Genomic DNA, 18,608 nt, shown 5'->3' with positions numbered 1-18,608 from the left:
CAATGAAGTATCAATGAGTTCTACTCAATTCCGACAAAACAGAGGTACTAATTATTGGACCAAAAACCTCTAAAAATAAGCTGCTAAAATATAATTTGACTCTCGATGAATGTACTGTTACATCGTCATCTACAATGAAGAATTTAGGTGTTATACAGTATTTGACCAATCCATGGTCAGAATTTTGAACGGGCAAGTTAAAGAGAATTTTATCTGCCCGACCAGACAAGTAGACAGCTTTCAGCAGCTTGTGAGTGCGAGCAGTGGGGAAGCGCATATTTACTGAACTTTAGATTTTACATATATAAAAGGGTATAAACCTGTTAATTGGACATACAAGGTGTTGTACCACATCTTTATAAGCGAGCGATGTGATAAAACTATTGCTCCTGTTTATAATCAACAAAGCTGCCTTCATCGCAAGTGCGCAACATTGGAGAGATCTAGGCCCGATTCAGATTATCGCCGCACGTTCGGCCCCGTTTCTCCCTATGGCCAGTCCGCCCCTGGCTCCATCTAATGTATGTATCCGAGGTATTTTCTCTGCCATGTGAATCAATCAATTTTAATAAGTATATAACAACATACATTATAATAATATTAATAATATAACATTAATAGATTACACACAATGAAAACATATTATCTATCTTTAATATGCATATCTGTTTTGAATATACAACATAACTGATTTAGCAGCAAGGTTCTCTCAGGATTTATTCTGTTAACATTTTTAATGCATTTTGTCAATATTAAACAGCCGTTTTTAATGTAACTGGTGAGAATTGACCCAAAAATGAAAATTTGGTAACACTACAAAAAGGTTCCATTTGTTAATGTTAGTTAACTACATCAGTTAACATGAACTAACAAAAACACCACTTTTATATAATTAATTAATCTTGGTTAATGTTAATTCCAACATACAGTATATTAATACATTTTCATACATTAAAATAAAAAGTTGAATATGTTAACATTAGTTCATGCACTATGAACTAACAATGAACAAATGTTTTTTTTTGTAACTAACATTTACTAAGATTGATAAATGCTGTAAAATATTGTTCATTGTTAGTTCATGATAGCTAACGCATTATCTGATGTTAATGAATGGAAATGTATTGTAAATTCTGTCATCATTACTCGTCTTTATGTTGTTCTAAACCAGTCTGACTTTCTATCTTCCGTGGAACTCAAAAGGAGATGTTAGGGAGAATGTTAGTTTCAGTCTCAATCCACTTTTATTTTATGGAAAAAAGATGCAGTGACACTGAATCGTGACTGTGACTAACATTTTGCCAAAAATCTAATTTTGTGTTCCTCAGAAGAGAGAAATTCATACAGGCTTGAGGGTGAGTAATGATTTACCATCTTTCTGCACTGTGTTCTTCATCCCTATTAGGTGTAAATGATGACGATGGAGACTTATCTTTTCTTTCTTTTGTTTTTGTCTCCAGACAAGTAAATTCTTTACTCGGACAAGTGAATGACCAATTTACTTGTCTGAAGGACAAGCACATGACAATGCTTAATGTCAAGCCCTGCAATCTGTCCTTTGATAATAAAATTTCCAGTGTTTGTAGAACAGCATTATTCCACCTCAGAAATATTGCTAAATTATGACACATGCTCTCTGTTGCTGATGCCAAAAAATTAATTAATGCATTCATGACCTCTCAAGACTAGATTATTGTAATGCATAACTGGGAGAATGTCCTGCAAGATCAATAAATACACTTCAATTGGTTCAAAATGCAGCAGCCAGAGTGCTGACTAGAACCAAGTAATATGATCATATTAGCCCCATTTTATCATTGTTACATTGGCTACCTGTTAAATTTCGTATTAATTTAAAAATGTACAAATGTACATTTGAACTATGTACAAAGATTTGAATGGTCTAGCTCCACTGTACTTAAGTGACCTTCTACCAAGCTATATTCCATCACGTTCATTACGATCACAAAATTCTGGCCTGTTAATAGTTCCTAAAATATAAAAATCTACAAAAGGAGGTAGGACTCAAGATGGCGTCGAGTATGGCTGCTGCGTTGCGAGCTCCGAAACAATATTGTAGTTTTTTGTTTTGTTTACAATTCTTATGTTTTTTGTCTTGGATGTTGTCTGCCTTATTGTCTATGACAGATAAACACTTTTGGACATTGGTTCTGCAATTACACACCATAAAGCGGACTTCATATTCCTCAATGCTGTTTACAAACACGCCAGCGGAGCCCTTTGTCTGGGCTGCCCGGCTGTGAAAACGCAGAAGGAAAAGGGGAAACAGAGCCGGCGCAAGACGTCGTGCAAATCGACCCCCGCTACCCAGTATTCTACTGGCAAATGTTCAGTCTCTGGACAACAAGCTCTGCGAGCTGAGAGCGCGGATCTCTTTCCAACGAGAGACAAGGGACTGCTGCATTATCTGCCTTACAGAAACTTGGATGTCTGCGGAGATTCCAGACTCTCCGTGCACTGAGCGGACAGAGCGAAAGACCTCTCAGGTACAAGCAGAGGTGGTGGTGTATGTTTTATGATCAACAAATCCTGGTGTGATCAGAGGAACGTACATTCTATCAAGTCTTTCTGCTCTCCTGATCTGGAATTTTTCATGCTTCTGTGTCGACCATTCTGGCTACCGAGGGAATTCATAGCAGTCATTATCACAGCTGTGTACATCCTCCCCACAAGCCGACACAGACCGGGCTCTCAAGCAACTGTACGGGATTATAAGCAAGCAGGAAACCGCGCAGTCTGAGGCCGTGTTCATTGTGACCGGGGACTTTAACAAAGCCAATTTTAAATCAATTGCACCAAAATACCACCAACACATCAGTTTTAACACACTAGGGGACTGGGTTTTGGACCATTGCTACTCTCCCTTCCGGGACGGCTGCAAATCCCTCCCCCGCCCACCATTTGGCAAATCAGACCACTCTTCCATTCTGCTTCTGCCCACTTACAGGCAGAAACTGAAACAGGAAGCACCCACCCTCAGAACGATCCAGTGTTGGTTGGACCAATCAGACTCTATACTACAAGACTGTTTTGATCACGCGGACCAGGAGATGTTCCGGTCCACCTCTGATGACGACATCAAGGTTTACGCTGATAGAGTAAAGTGTTTCATCAGAAAGTGAGTAGAGGATGTTGTTCCATCCAAAACAATACAGATCTACCTGAACCAGAGACCTTGGATTAATAGCGATGTTCGCACGGCACTTAATGCGCGGACCTCAGCTTTTAATTCCGGGAACGCAGAGGAGCATAAACAAGCCAGTTATGCCCTCCGAAAAACTATCAGAGCAGCAAAATGCCAGTACAGGAACAAGATTGAAGGACAGTTTAACACCACCAAATCTAGAAGCATGTGGCAGGGAATTCATATCATCACGGACTTTAAAGGGAATAAAAACTCCGCCATGAACACCGCTGCCTCTCTCCCGGATGAGCTAAATACATTTTATGCACGGTTTGAGGGAAATAACACAGCCCTCACAGAGAGAGCTCTCACGGCCGAACCTACAGAGGTTAGTTCACTCTCCGTCTCTGTAGCGGATGTAACCCGATCCTTCCGACGGGTGAATATCTGTAAAGCCGCGGGTCCAGACGGCATTCCGGGCCGCGTCTTCAAAGCATGCGTGAACCAACTGGATGGTGTTTTTACGGACATTTTCAACCTTTCCCTCTCCTTGTCTGTAGTCCCCACATGCTTTAAAATGTCCACCATTGTGCCTGTACCAAAGCAATCCAAAATCACTTGCTTAAATGACTGGCATCCTGTTGCTCTGACCCCCATCATCAGCAAATGCTTTGAAAGACTAATCAGAGATTACATCTGCTCTGTGCTGCCTCCATCACTGGATCCACTGCAGTTTGCTTACCGTAACAACCACTCCACTGATGATGCCATTGCATCTACAATACACACTGCTCTCTCCCACCTGGAAAAAAGGAACACTTATGTGAGAATGCTGTTTGTTGACTACAGCTCAGCATTCAACACCATAGTGCCCTCCAAGCTAGATGAGAAACTCTGGGCTCTGGGCTTAAACAGCTCGCTGTGCAGCTGGATCCTGGACTTCCAGTCAAGCAGACGCCAGGTGGTTAGAATGGGCAGCAACATCTCCTCAACACTGACCCTCAACACTGGAGCCCCGCAGGGCTGTGTTCTCAGCCCACTCCTGTATTCCCTGTACACACATGACTGTGTGGCAACACATAGCTCAAATGCCATCATTAAGTTTGCTGATGATACAACGGTGGTAGGTCTGATCACTGATAATGATGAAACAGCCTACAGAGAGGAGGTGCACACTCTGACACGCTGGTGTCAGGAGCACAACCTCTCCCTCAACATCAGTAAGACAAAGGAGCTTGTGGTGGACTTCAGGACAAGAGAAAGAGAACACAGCCCCATCACCATCAATGGAGCACTAGTGGAGAGAGTCAGCAGCTTCAAGTTCCTGGGTATCCACATCACTGAGGAACTCACATGGTCCGTCCACACTGAGGCCGTTGTGAAGAAGGCTCATCAGTGCCTCTTCTTCCTGAGACGGCTGAGGAAGTTTGGAATGAACCACCACATTCTCACACGGTTCTACACCAACACTGTAGAGAGCATCCTGACTGGCTGCATCTCCGCCTGGTACGGCAATAGCACCGCCCACAACCGCAAAGCCCTGCAAAGGGTGATGCGAACTGCCAGGCACATCATCGGAGGTGAGCTTCCCTCCCTCCAGGACATATACACCAGGCTGTGTGTGAAAAAAGCTCAGAGGATCATCAGAGACTCCAGCCACCCGAGCCATGGGCTGCTCTCACTGCTACCATCAGGCAGGTGGTATCGCAGCATCAGGACCCGCACCAGCCGACTTCATGACAGCTTCTTCCCCCAAGCAATCAGACTTTTGAACTCTTGATCTCTCATGATCAATATACATCAGCACTGCACTTTATTAATCTTATTATCTCACACTGGACTGTCATAAATTATACTCTCTTAACAACACACTGGCAACTGACTATCAATCGACACAGCCTGAATGTCAATACAGTACAATACAACCTACTGTACATTTTATATATACTATTTTTTTTTTTTGTATAATATGTATTCTATATTGTGTGTATTGTATAATGTACATTGTATGTTATTATTTGTATATTGTGTTGTGTGTAATTATGTGTATATTAGATTTTAAATTGTGTTGTGTTAATTTGATGTTTATTGTAAATTGGTATATGTCTCATCACTGTCACGACTGCTATGTTGCTCTGAACTGCACCCAAGAATTTCACACACTATTGCACTCGTATATATGGTTGTGTGACAATAAAAGTGATTTGATTTGAGATCCTTTTCCTATTTGGCTCCTAAACTATGGAATAGTCTCCCTAACACTGTTTGAGATGCAGACACACTCACTCACTTTAAGTTTAGACTAAAGACTCATCTGTTTAGCCAGGCATACACCTAATTTATCCATCAACCCATGACAAGGCTGCTTTAGTTAGGTCTGCCGGAACCAGAAACAGTGATCTTGATCTATAACTTGATCTATAACAAAAAATTTAATGGCATCTACACTAATATTATTAGGGGCCAAGCACTGAAAGTGCGTATGCACATATTGTAACTGTTAGTGTTCTTTTTATTATTATCAGCTTATTATCAATTATTATTACTATTAACAATAAATTTGATGGCACGGTGCCAGAATGGTTTTCAGGCTCTCGGCAGCGCTTTGGCGTATTGACATGAAACTTTATATGTGTCATCATGACCGCACCTTCACCACACCATATCAATTTGTTGACAGCGCCACCTGTTGGTCAAAAGTAATAAGCTTTTATGTCCCATTGCAATTGATAATATTCATGGTTTTTCAACCATTTTGCCTAAAATCATGACCAGATTGCTTTATTTATTTTTATTTATTTTATTTATTTATTTTTTGCCATTGTTGTGCCTAATAATGGTTGATGTGCTTGGCCCCTTATTTGCTGCTTGCAGCTATATTTCTATTTGTTTCCCTGTCTCAACATCCCGAGATTACCAGAGCCGTAATATGACAACTTCTGCACAGACAATGAAGCAAACGAACAGGTGAATTTGAACAAAGTTATGCGCTAGTAAGAATGCATAACTTGCGTTGCTTCCATAAAACACGCTACACAGAATACTAAACTGGCTAAAACATGGAAAATTAATAACAGTCCCTAAGGTATGTAGAATTAAGAATATTAGTATGGAATGAAATAGGTGCCATTCGGACTTGAACTTTAATTTTAGGACTTGAATTTGAACATGTTTACTTGAACTTGAATTTCTATTAAATTTAATGAAATTCATTAAAATGTTATTTTTTTAAAGCAAATTCATTATTTGGCATTCTTCCACTTGAAGATATACAAAGCCTGAAATTCATTTCTGAAAATGGTGGGGGGGGCACTTTACAAGGGCACTTTTTTCTATTCTAACCTTATAAAATGATGCTGCCATCCTTTTATGTTATAATTTAAACAATTAATTCAATTTGGAAAATGGCATGTTTCAATAATTAAAAAATTACATGATCTGTACATTGCATTTGAGCATTGTTCCTGAAACAAAACTTTTTTTTTTTTCTCATTCACATAATTCCAAATATTTTGGCTATTAAATTAACATAGCCTACAAAACTAATGCACCGACATAGAGGAGGAGATGACAGCATTTCTCCAGATTTGGAATGAGAAGCTTAAAAAATATTTAGCAACATCATCAAGCCAGTTGAATAAAATAATGCAAAAATAAACATTTCACAATGAAAATTAGTCAAAGATATGATTCATACACTTGAAGTGGTTAACGTAAAATTATTATTTTATCATTAATAATGTTTTATTTAACTATTTATTTAGAATATTTATCCAGATATTATTATTTTTAATATTATTATTAACTACATTGTAGCATTTGGGTTGCATTATATTTTGTGTTCTCTCAGACCTGATTAACTTAATAAATATATAACATCTATCTGTCCCACACTTTTGACAGTCAGATAAGTTAAGGTAGGTGAGTAGGCTACAGCACAGGGAGCGACGGTGTTACTCACTAGGGCAGTATATTTTGAACAAAAAGACCGAACTGTTATGTAATAAAGTGCGTGAGCATGACATTGAACTGATGCTGAGCGTGAGAAGCACATTGCCCATCTGTGCGCATTTATGGCACAAGCATCCGCCAATGACTCGCCGACATCTGCACAATGGAAGGCACAAAACAAATAAAGTTCAGTGAAAATTCAAATGAAGATTGCGGTATATTTATTTGGACTAGGCCTATATCAGATTTTATTAATAAAACAACAGGAACTCTATGTAGGGGAATTTATTGCCACCATATTTTAAATTTAGGGGGCATTTTTGCACAGAGCCCCCATTAATTTCCGACCCTGGATAGAACACTAGAGAGATGGAGATGAGAGATGTAACCATGCAGCTGGTACACAAAATGTTTTTCTATTTCTGCCTTTCTTGTCAAATGTGCTGCGTCAAAACTATAGATAGCTCCAACGTCACGCGCTTGCAATGTTGCAGTTTTGATAATTATAAACAGAAGCGATAGTTTTATTGCGTCGCTCGCTAACGTTGACACAGTATAAGGCCATTTGAATGCTGAATTAGCAGGTGTTAGAAAGGTTTATACATCTGTATTATCTTAAGTTCAGTAACTATGCGACAAAGCGCTCCCTCACTGCGCATGTTTGCGGTAAACTGCTCAACGCACTGCTGACAGCTGCTCTTGAAAGATAGGGAGTGACAGAGCAGATTTACTCGCACATCTTCTGGAATTACAGATTGATACGAAAAACAAGTTCATTGATTTGATTTGTTCATCTGTATCTATTAGGTTTAATAATTCGCAGCTGCACTGTAAAGTGAATAAAAGTGTGCGGGAATTTCCCACGCTATGAACATGGAACTTGCGGGAATGATTAAAATTGTGCGCTATACCCGCAATCCCGCACCAAATTTCAGGCCCTGATATAAGTTAATAGTTAGTCTCTATGGGTGCTGTCAGTGATATACTATTGCAAGTGAACAGACATTTCATGTCATAACTGTTACTATATTGTGTATTATCGCAATAAAAAAAATCCACGAAATCGATGATAAGCTTTTGAGTAATTTTCGATATTTAGCCTGTGTTCTATATCTAGACGATCAGGTGCGTGTCGCTAAAAACACAAGCAGTTCGGCTTTCTCAGACTGTATGAAGTTGCTAACGTTAGCTGCCTTGCTAACGATTAGGATACAGCAGTCCGGATCCAGACCCCGGATTGATTCCATCCAGACAGCAAGATATCATGACAGCGGTTGTGCCCTCTCATCGTCTCTAGTGAGCAGCGCGACAAAACAACAGTGCTGTGTACAGCAGATCTGGTCTTTCTGCGCTGTATTCTTGAATTTTTTTCTCTTGCACTGAACATGCTTCACTTATGCCCTGTCCCGCTCTGCACGCGTTGCATCTTTTCTCCGCATGCAAGAAGAAATGAGGCGCCACATAAGTTAACACGGTTCCAGAGCGCCTTTAGACCATAACGTCTTTTCCTTCTAAATTTTGATTTATTAATCAGCATGTTATGAGCCTTTAATAATAAACAAATAGATTTCTGTTCTAATTTTGAGAAATAATCAGATGTCATTATCTCTGGCATGGATGACAAGGAAAGACAATAAAATTACTAGTTTGTAGTCTAGTCTTTGACACTTTAATGAAAATATAAAAATGGTCCTTTCAGACTTTTACATTTTCTAAATGTTCTCTCAGGGGATACCCCTGAACCCCCATATTGTATCATTCCTCAGTCACAAGGGCTTCTACGCCCCCATACTTGCTATCTGAATGTAACAAAATATAAAATAATTTGAATGTAAAAATTATATGCTGTCATTATGCTTCAAAACAGACAGATGGTATATTAACATTCATATCCAACTGTACTTGATTGATAAACTCTATAAAATATTTTAATATTTAATATAAGATCCCTCAGACACCTGTCTCTGGGCCCTAGAGATGTTGACTATTTTGACTGTTTTGGATTTATTTTTTTATTTTCTTCTGCCAACTTGTAAATCCAGAAAAATGTGCAAATGTGAATGTGTACTGTGATAAATATCGATATCGAACTATATGAAAAAGAACACTGTGATAATAATTTTGGCCATATTGCCCAGCCCTACACCCAACCCACTTTTCCTTCATCCCCTCACATTCATAAACAGACAGTATAAAAAGAAGGACAGCAGACATCCTTTGAATACTCACGCAGGAAGTGCTTCTCCAGTAAGGCAATTTCCAAATGACCTTTCACCTCGTTGAGACGTTCTGATTCGCTCCTCAGATCTTGCATGACAGCAAGGTTAAGAGTCCCTGAACCAGCCTAGAAAAAAAAAATTGTTATAGACAGGGATAGGCATTACACAATCTTTAGTCTCAAACCCTTTTGATATATATCACTCACAAAAAACTAGAAAGTAACTCAATTTTGACAAAATTTGTAGTTGCTGCGTTTGCCTTTACACAACAGTATTATTGTGGTAGATTACAGATCAACATGCTCCTAAATGCTGCATAAAAACAAAATGATCTGTGGTTGGTCACTTTACTCAGATGGTCCCTTCCTGTCCAATTGATTGGTTCCTAGCCAGTAAAGGCTGCAATGTCGACCAGACCTGGTTATGCGAGACAACGCATCCCCAAACAAAGACACACACAAACACAAACACACACACACACTCATCTCAGAGAAGTGACTTACAAAATGCCAGTCCTCTGTATGCTGTTGTCCTCCTGTTTTAGTTTGCTACACAAATATGAACGTCAGTCTGGAGGCCAACGTCAGTGCTGAGCATGGACTGTAAAATTCTGACTCACAACATGCACCCCTGACTCCATCTCGCCACACACACAGGCCGAAAGACACAAGATCCACAGAAAGCCTAACCGCAGTGAGAGAGAGCCAGAGAAAGTAGGTGAGTGAGAGATTAGGAGAGGGTGGCACTGCAGAAAGAGACAGTCTAAAAGCAGAGGTGTCTCTTTAAGAGGACAATGCGACTGACATGCTCTCTCTCTCTGACACACATGCACATGCTCGGTCTCAGACACACACTGCAGCAAACATTTGACGATAGCATGCTGCATGCGCCTAGCAATTTATGGCATGTTAAAATCCAAGCTGGTAAGACGCAAACATAAGCAAAAGGGAAAACAAAAAGGGGAAATATGAGAGCAAATTAAGGATGTGTGCAGCAGAGAAAGTGCAGCTGAGAGTCCTGGAGAAAATGTTCTCATTCATTTTTAAGCAAAGAACCACAATATAGCAAAAAGCAAACACAGCCACAAGGCAGCAAAAACTAGGAGGGCTTTGATTCATAATGTAAATAGCACGTTCTGCCAGCTTTGATTGGCAAGAGTGTTTACATGTGAATTTTCATCGACCATCTGTGTCTTGCACCTCATTCTACACAAAGCAACACTGAGTAGTCAAAAGAAACAGAGAAGTCAAAAGAGTCATCGGCACAGCACGAGGGAGGGTTAGAGACAAAGAGCTTCCTGTAGGGGGTGTGACCGCAGGCGACCGGCTCTCATAAACGCACTATTCAGAGTCAATCTAACTCCTGCTTGTGCTCAACAGTGAAAAATTTATTTCATTACCTCCGGCCTTTAAAAACTCATTTGTGCATGAATCAAAATGTATTGCTGTGAAGACGCAGTCTAAATTACACAGATACAACCTGATTATCTGAGAGCAATCAGGCAAGATATCTGACCAGACCTATGACTTTACATGTGACTGATATTCAGAATGGAAAAATAGCTTACTGCTAACTGAATGCTGCACGGTATACATTGTATACTGCCTACGTTTTATTAAAATAAAATACTAGCTAACTACTTACCAAATACCGCACAGTATACACTGTATATTGCCTACGATTTTTAAACACAAAATACTAGCTAACTACTTACAAAATACTGTGCAGTATACTGCCTACAATTTTAAAACATGTAATCCTAGATAACTATTTACAGAATACCGAACAGTTTACACTGTATACTGAGTGCCTACGATTTTCAAACACAAAATATTAGCTAACAAATGACTAAATACTGCAAAGTATACAACCTACGATTTTAAAACATGTAATACTAGCTATCAACATACAATGTATACTGCCTACAATTTTAAAACGTAATACTAGCTACTGTAACTACTTACCAAACAGTATACACTCTATACTGCCTACGTTTTTATACATGAAATACTAGCTAACTACTTACTGAATACCACACAGTATACTGCCTACGATTTTGAAACATGTAATCCTAGCCAACTATTTACTGAATACCACACAGTTAACACTGTAAATTCAGTGCCTATGATTTTTAAACACACAATACTAGATAACTACTTACTAAATACTGCACAGCATACAGCCTACAAATGTAATACTAGCTAACATACACTGTACACTGCCTACGATTTTTATACATGAAAAACTAGCTAACTATTTACCGAATACCACACAGTATACTGCCTACAATTTTGAAACATGTAATCCTAGCTAACCATCAAACACCACACAGTTTACACTGTATACTGAATGACAACGATTTTTAAACACAAAATACTAGCTAACTACTTACTAAATACTGCGCAGTATACAGCCTAAGATTTTAAAACATGTAATACTAGCTAACAACATACACAGTATACTGTCTACAATTTGAAAACATGTAATACTAGCTACTGTAACTACTTACCAAATACCGCACGGTATACACTGTATACTGCCTATGATTTTTATACATGGAATACTAGCTTACTTCTTACCGAATACTGCACAGTATACACTGTATACTGCCTACGATTTTTATACATGAAATACTAGCTAACTATTTACTAAATACCACACAGTTTACACTGTTTACTGAGTACCTAAGGTTTTTAAACATGAAATATTAGCTACCTATTTGCTGAATACTGTGCAGTATACTGCCTACTATTTTAAAACACGAAAATACTAGCCAACTACTTACTGAATACTGCGCAGTATACGCTGTATACTGCCTACGGTTTTAAAACACGAACATACTAGCTAACTACTTACCGAATACTACACTGTATATTGCCTACAATTTTAAAATACAAAAATACTAGCTAACTACTTACTGAATACTGCGCAGTATACTGCCTACTATTTTAAAACATGAACATACTAGCCAACTACTTACTGAATACTGTGCAGTATACGCTGCATACTGCCTACGATTTTAAAATACGAAAATACTAGCTAACTACTAACTGAATACTGCGCAGTATAAACTGTATACTGTCTAAGATTTTTAAACGTGAAAAACTTGCTAACAACTTACTGAATACTGCACAGTATACTGCCTACAATTTAAAAACACGTAATACTAGCTAACAACATACACTGTATACTGACTACGATTTTAAAACCCCAAAATACTAGCTAACTACTTACTGAATACCATTCCTTATACTGCCTACGATTTTAAAACATGAAATACTTGCTAACAACTTACTGAATACTGCACAGTATACTGCCTACAATTTAAAAACATTTAATACTTGCTAACAACATACACTGTATACTGCCTACGATTTTAAAACATGAACATTCTAGATAACTACTTACTGAATACTGCACTGTATATTGTCTACGATTTTAAAACACAAAAATACTAGCTAACTACTTACTGAATACTGCACTGTATATTGTCTACGATTTTAAAACACAAAAATACTAGCTAACTACTTACTGAATACTGCGCAGTATACACTGTATATTGCCTACGATTTTTAAACATGAAATACTTGCTAACAACTTACTGAATACTGCGCAGTATACTGCCTACGATTTTAAAACATGTAATACTAGCTAACAACATACACTGTATATAGCCTATGGTTTTAAAACTTGAAAATACTAGCAAACTACTTTCTGAATACTGCGCAGAAAACACTGTATACTGCCTACGATTTTTTTACATAAAATACTACTTACCTAATACCGCACAGTATACACTGTATATTGCCTATGATTCATTCAAGTTGCATCTTTAATTCAGTGAGTGGCTTCCATCTAGGAAATAAATATTGTTGTTTTCCATTTTTCCATCATTTTTGTGTTAAAATGTCTAAGTTTGATCAAATTGTGTTAAGTATTAAAAATCGTGGCTAGATACAGTTTTCAGTGCAGTGTGCTCTGTGGTGTACTACACATTTTGCCAAATGTACTGTAGTTGGTCATCCGGGTACTACATACATACAGAAAATCTGCATACGGTGCACAGTGTATACTGAAAGCAATAGTAAAAGTAGCATGTTTGTATGCTTTTCCGAACATAGCAATTGTTTGTCTGTGTGTGACAGAGAGAAAGAGAGACTGGGCTATGGCGATCAGCATGTGAGCGATGATGACTCACTCCTCACTGCTTCCCTAACAGCTAAGTACCACCGGTCACAATCTCTGTTAGAAGGCTATTGCATTCAACATTAAATCTGCCTGTGATGCAGGAAATAACCAATGCAAACATATGCAAATTCTGTGTTGAGACTCTGGCCAGCCTACCAGCATGTGAATACAGTGTGGTTACATGCTTCCTGAAAGCCATCACAGAGGCATATTGATTTTTATCTCTCAAAATGTGTTATTGCCAAAACAGATTTATGTTAGGAGCAGTTCAATGTCTGTACAAAGCCATTTAAAATCATCAAACTATCATTTTGACTTATACAGGGCTACATTTTTTTTTCTAAAATCAGACCCTTACCCACAAGGATAAAAATCAGGTATGCAAGTCATTCCATGGGCAGCCAATCAAAAACACTCAAATGTGCATCTCAATCAGACATCACACTTGAAAGCATGTAACCGGAATCGGGAGCAGATTCCAATATGAAGGCCGGGGTAAACACACCCACCCAGGGTTTTGAAGATCACATGTGAATTTACAGTTCACAGTCACTCCCAGAATTCCCTGCCACACCCTTAACCTGACCTCAAGTCAGCGAATGCCTTTGGGATTTCTGGCATTTAAACTCATGACCATATGTGCCAATTTGATATGATTATAACTTGAGAGGATAACAAGATGTGACTCTTGCCTCGTAATGTGTATGATTGCTTACGTCTGATCTCCACACATTTTCTCTACTGCTGAAAGTACAGAAAATTAATCTATCATGCTAGCATTGTTATCAGCCTAAATTTGAATAGATTTTTGTTTTGTCTAGTAGTTTCAGGTAGGTATCAGGTGATTCACAGTTTATTACAACCTAGTCTCGTGGAATCACGTTACTATACCTACATTTTTGCAAAATAATTTTTATGTGCCTTGTTGTACATGTTGTGGCAGTTTCCTGGTGAAATGAACATTAGAGGCTACAACAACAATGACTTTTATTCACTTTCACACAAATTACCAGGAAAACGACAGATTATAAATTCATAAACACTTTCTTTCGCTCTGTTTCTCATACAATGCTATCTTATGAAATTAGAAGACTTTTACTTTAGCGCATGTCTTGTAAGGTGATGCATTTTCACATTTGTATTACATAAAGTAACCAACTGCATTTGGGGAATTCCAAATTGTACTGTATTATAGTGCTATAATTGTTTATGTTTAAATGATTTTTGTTGTTGTTGTTTATCCACTTCAAATGAGGGTTGCACCATTTCTAAAACAAAATTTTCAACCAGCCTTATTTCGTGAGCCAAAAGTGTCATAGAAACACCACAAAATAACTAGGTTGCTTCAGCATTTGTATTATTCATCTCACGTTTGCTTTAGGTTCGATTTAGGTTTAAGTTTAAGCTAGGGAGTTAGGTTTTGTTGATTTAAAACTTGATAAAGCATTAACCTTAAAAATCTCATCTGTTTGGGAGAATATTTAACTCGCTTTTAGCGCCACATAGTGGACATTTCACCTCGGAACTGTTGTGATACATGTAATGAACCATGTAATATCATTTTGCAAAAATGTCACCACAGTCATATAATTTTAATGAGATCAGGCTGGTTTATAACCAGTCAACATTGTTAAAGGAACAGTTCATGCAAAAATAAAAATTATGTTGTGTACATTTACTTTTAATTTGTTATTTTGGGGCTCCACGGACCCAGTCTCCATTCGCAAGGATATTCCTAAAAAATTACCTTTTGTGTTCCACAGGAGAAAGTAAGTCATACGGGATTCTAACAATGTGAAGGTGAGTAAATAGAATTTTTAGTTTTTAAGCCTATTGCTTTAAAGCTAAAGTATGTCATTTCTGGGACACTTGCACCACCGAATGGAATTGCAAAAATTAACAATGTTTTCAAAACAGCTTTCCGAATATGCCCCTCATCTGCAGTTGTTCAAACAGTCAGATAGTCCCGCCACCAACTCTAGCATTGGTTGAGTAACGTTGTTGGGTGGGGTCTAAGCAGGTCTATCAAAACAAACACAGGAATTTTTATAATGCCACAGAAACACAGTTTTTACCATTTTCAAGAAAATGTACCTATTAATGGCTTACTTATAGTTGACTCTGCATATTAAGCTGGGCTAGAAAAAAGTATTTAACACTGAAAAAGTTACATACTTCAGCTTTAACGTTAACACTTGTAAAAACATCAGTGTAATAAATGTCATGTTATGTTATGTTCATCAGTGTTTTATTTTCACAGGCTATAAAATGTACAGAAAAAATGCAAATTAGACACTACAAAACATGAAAGGTTGTACTTAGTCTCTTTTTTGCTTTTCCTACAAGAACGCTCACATCCAAAGACAATTATAGGTCTCTGTGGAACAATAATGGGTGTTTTCAAATCTGTGGGCATTTTCAAACCGGGATGAGTATTCCTAAACTATTCAATGAAAGTAGGGAATCTCAATGTAGTAATTAGTGGGCGTTTCCAAACCAAGATGAGCGTTTCTGAACTACCCAATGAAAGTAGGGAATCTCTATGGTTTGAAAACACCCACTGATTGGGAAAAGCCCATTTTTGTTCTGCAGGGACATAAGTCTCTCCAAAGACCTTGCTATCAGCTATAAACCCAGAGAAGCAATATGTTTATCTACACTAGTGAAAATGCTGTGTGACATGACAAAATAACAGCCAATCGCAAAATATTTCATGTTTAATCTACAGCTATGTAAAGCATTTTGGACCAATGAGATTTCACTGTGGGCGGGGCTTGCCAGCATGGCTGTCACTCGTTGCTGTCAAAGCTGTTTAGTACAAAAATTAAGATTTACATGGAAGAATTTGAAAAATGGAACCACAAAAGTGACTGAATCTCATGCGCCAAAAATTATGTATATTAATATTACATAAATATTATGGAGTGGTGGTGGTGTAGTGGACTAAAGCACTGAACTGGTAAGCAGAAGGTTGTTGGTTCGATCCCCACAGACACCACCATTGTGTCCTTGAGCAAGGCACTTAACTCCAGGTTGTTCCAGGGGGATTGTCCCTGTAATCAGGGCACTATAAGTCGCTTTGGATAAAAGTGTCTGCCAAATGCATAAATGTAAATATTATTTCTCACTGGTAGCACACAGGATTCAAATAACATCATAGTTGATTTCATTTAAGTCTGGTGTTAGCATGTTGCTAAGCTAACAATTTGACACTCATCATTTTCTGTATCCATGAAATTAGGGCTGGTATCGATACAGATTTCCCAATCCGATTCACAAGCTCTCGATTAGATTCTGATTTATTTGGGTATATTTCAATTATAAAGTCAATTTTGTTTACATATGAAAGCAATTTGACGATTCTGGATACCAATTTCGATGACAAATACTGACTACATTGTGTAAACATTGCTTTAAAGTAAAGTAATTATTCAAGAGAAGTAAACAGTCAGTATATAGTAAGTTCAAAGAAGAAATTACAAGCAATAGAACAAATAAAAACAATAGAACAAAGATACAAATGAAGAAAACAGTGCTGTTTAAAAGCAGTATCATGTACATTTCCAGAAAAATTCTGAAATTGAAAAAAAGTAATAAAATGTAACATAAAACTACTTAAATTACTGGTCTTCACTGTATGATTATACAGTACAGTTAAGTTATTCAGCCAAGAGCAGTAAGTGACTTTCTTATTGCTGTTTGAATTATGACATACTAGACAGTGGCAGGTCTATTAGGATCCATTTGCACTTAAAGTCCAATATTTTTGATACAAATACACTTTTTTGTCCTGCTTCTTAAGTTCATGTTAGACATATATGACTAAAGTGATAGGTGTTTACATTAATACCTCACCAAGAATGGTATTTTCACCGTTTATGCGCAAATCTGTTTTACCGCAACTCCGCAAGCATAGAGTAAAAACAAAAAAACAAAAAAAGATCATGTGACATTGAGAATCGATAGTGGGATCGTTCAAATGAAGATCACGATTAATCGGAAAATCTACTTTTCCCAGCCCTACATGAATACCTGGATGACCTACAACATTTACCAAAACAAAGTCTTACATTAATTCCAAACATAGCCTTAACATTTTGGACAAAATATGGTCTCTTAAAAGGCAGCATAATTGGTGTTGCCTACTTTTTGGAACTACCTTCATGTCAGCAGCATGCCTGTGATGCCTAAAAATGCTGCCTGAGTGGGCAGCTCTCATGGTTTTGGGACAGAGCCAGAGTGACAAAATGAAAGAGTTGGACACCCTACAGTGTCCAAGAGATGTGTGAAAACAATCAGGTCGGAGAATAAACCCACAGGCCTGCCGCTCAACAGCTCATTTTGCAGATGGAAGCATGAGAAAGTCGCCTCCTCTGCGAGACACTTAAGCAACATGATGGCTAATCTAATGTTTCCATCATTATGGGAAAAGACTTAAAATAAACAGAACAGCAAATCACACAGATGGGAAGAGAAACCTCTCAGGGATACAGAAAACATCTCCAACTTGATTATAGCAAGAACTCTTCCATTAAACTATCTGTGAATGAGAAGGTAAAAGACTGAAGCTACTGTATATGGTGTCTGATGTAAAAAGCATGGTAAAGTGCATTAAAGGATAATTTGGCTAGAGCTGATGGACAGAGGCCTTCCTCCCTGCTTAAAAAAAAAAAAAAAAAAAAAAAAAACTAGCCTAGGGTGGTTTGCTGGTCTTAGTTGGTTCAACCAGTCTGACCAGCTGAAAAGTGCCCAAAACCCCTCTAAAACCAGCCAACTGACTAGCCTGAGTAGTCTAAAATATGCTTAGGCTGGTTTAAGCTGTTTTTTTGTTTGTTTGTTTGTTTTTAGCAGGACTGAAAATATTGTGTTATGGATATGTATCCTTTTAAGCAGGCCAATGAGATCATGGCTTGACAGAACATTAAACAAGCTCTTTCTGCTTTGCTCCATTATAATGGATAAAGAGGGAGTTGAAGTGAAAAGGTCAAACTCTAAAGAATTTATTACATGCACATTTGATGCGTTATAAATCTATTCCAAAACCTAGTCAGCTGCCTTGGTATCTACTGTCTATACAGGCAGCATCCTAACTGAACGGTGTACAC

At 37.9% G+C, this 18,608-nt stretch overlaps 1 protein-coding gene across 2 annotated transcripts in view; it reads right to left on the bottom strand.

The window, feature by feature from the left end:
* The window catches only part of LOC127435323 (GRAM domain-containing protein 4-like), a 117,020-nt gene that overhangs the window by 82,702 nt on the left and 15,710 nt on the right, over nucleotides 1-18,608 (bottom strand). Inside the window, exons 1-2 of one of the 2 annotated variants that reach the window (XM_051688721.1) lie at nucleotides 9,819-10,065; nucleotides 9,326-9,440 (exon numbers count right to left, since the gene is read on the bottom strand). In XM_051688721.1, the coding sequence (XP_051544681.1) occupies nucleotides 9,326-9,410 (85 nt within the window). In that variant the 5' untranslated portion in view covers nucleotides 9,411-9,440; nucleotides 9,819-10,065. Of the gene's footprint in view, nucleotides 1-9,325; nucleotides 9,441-9,818; nucleotides 10,066-18,608 lie in introns of those variants that run through there. The other variant, XM_051688720.1, reaches the window with a different exon arrangement.

Source organism: Myxocyprinus asiaticus, chromosome 45 (assembly GCF_019703515.2).
Source record: "Myxocyprinus asiaticus isolate MX2 ecotype Aquarium Trade chromosome 45, UBuf_Myxa_2, whole genome shotgun sequence".
NCBI classification, from domain to species: Eukaryota; Metazoa; Chordata; class Actinopteri; order Cypriniformes; family Catostomidae; genus Myxocyprinus; species Myxocyprinus asiaticus.
Note: the sequence above shows the minus strand (reverse complement) of the source record. Positions and strands in the feature narration are given on the sequence as shown.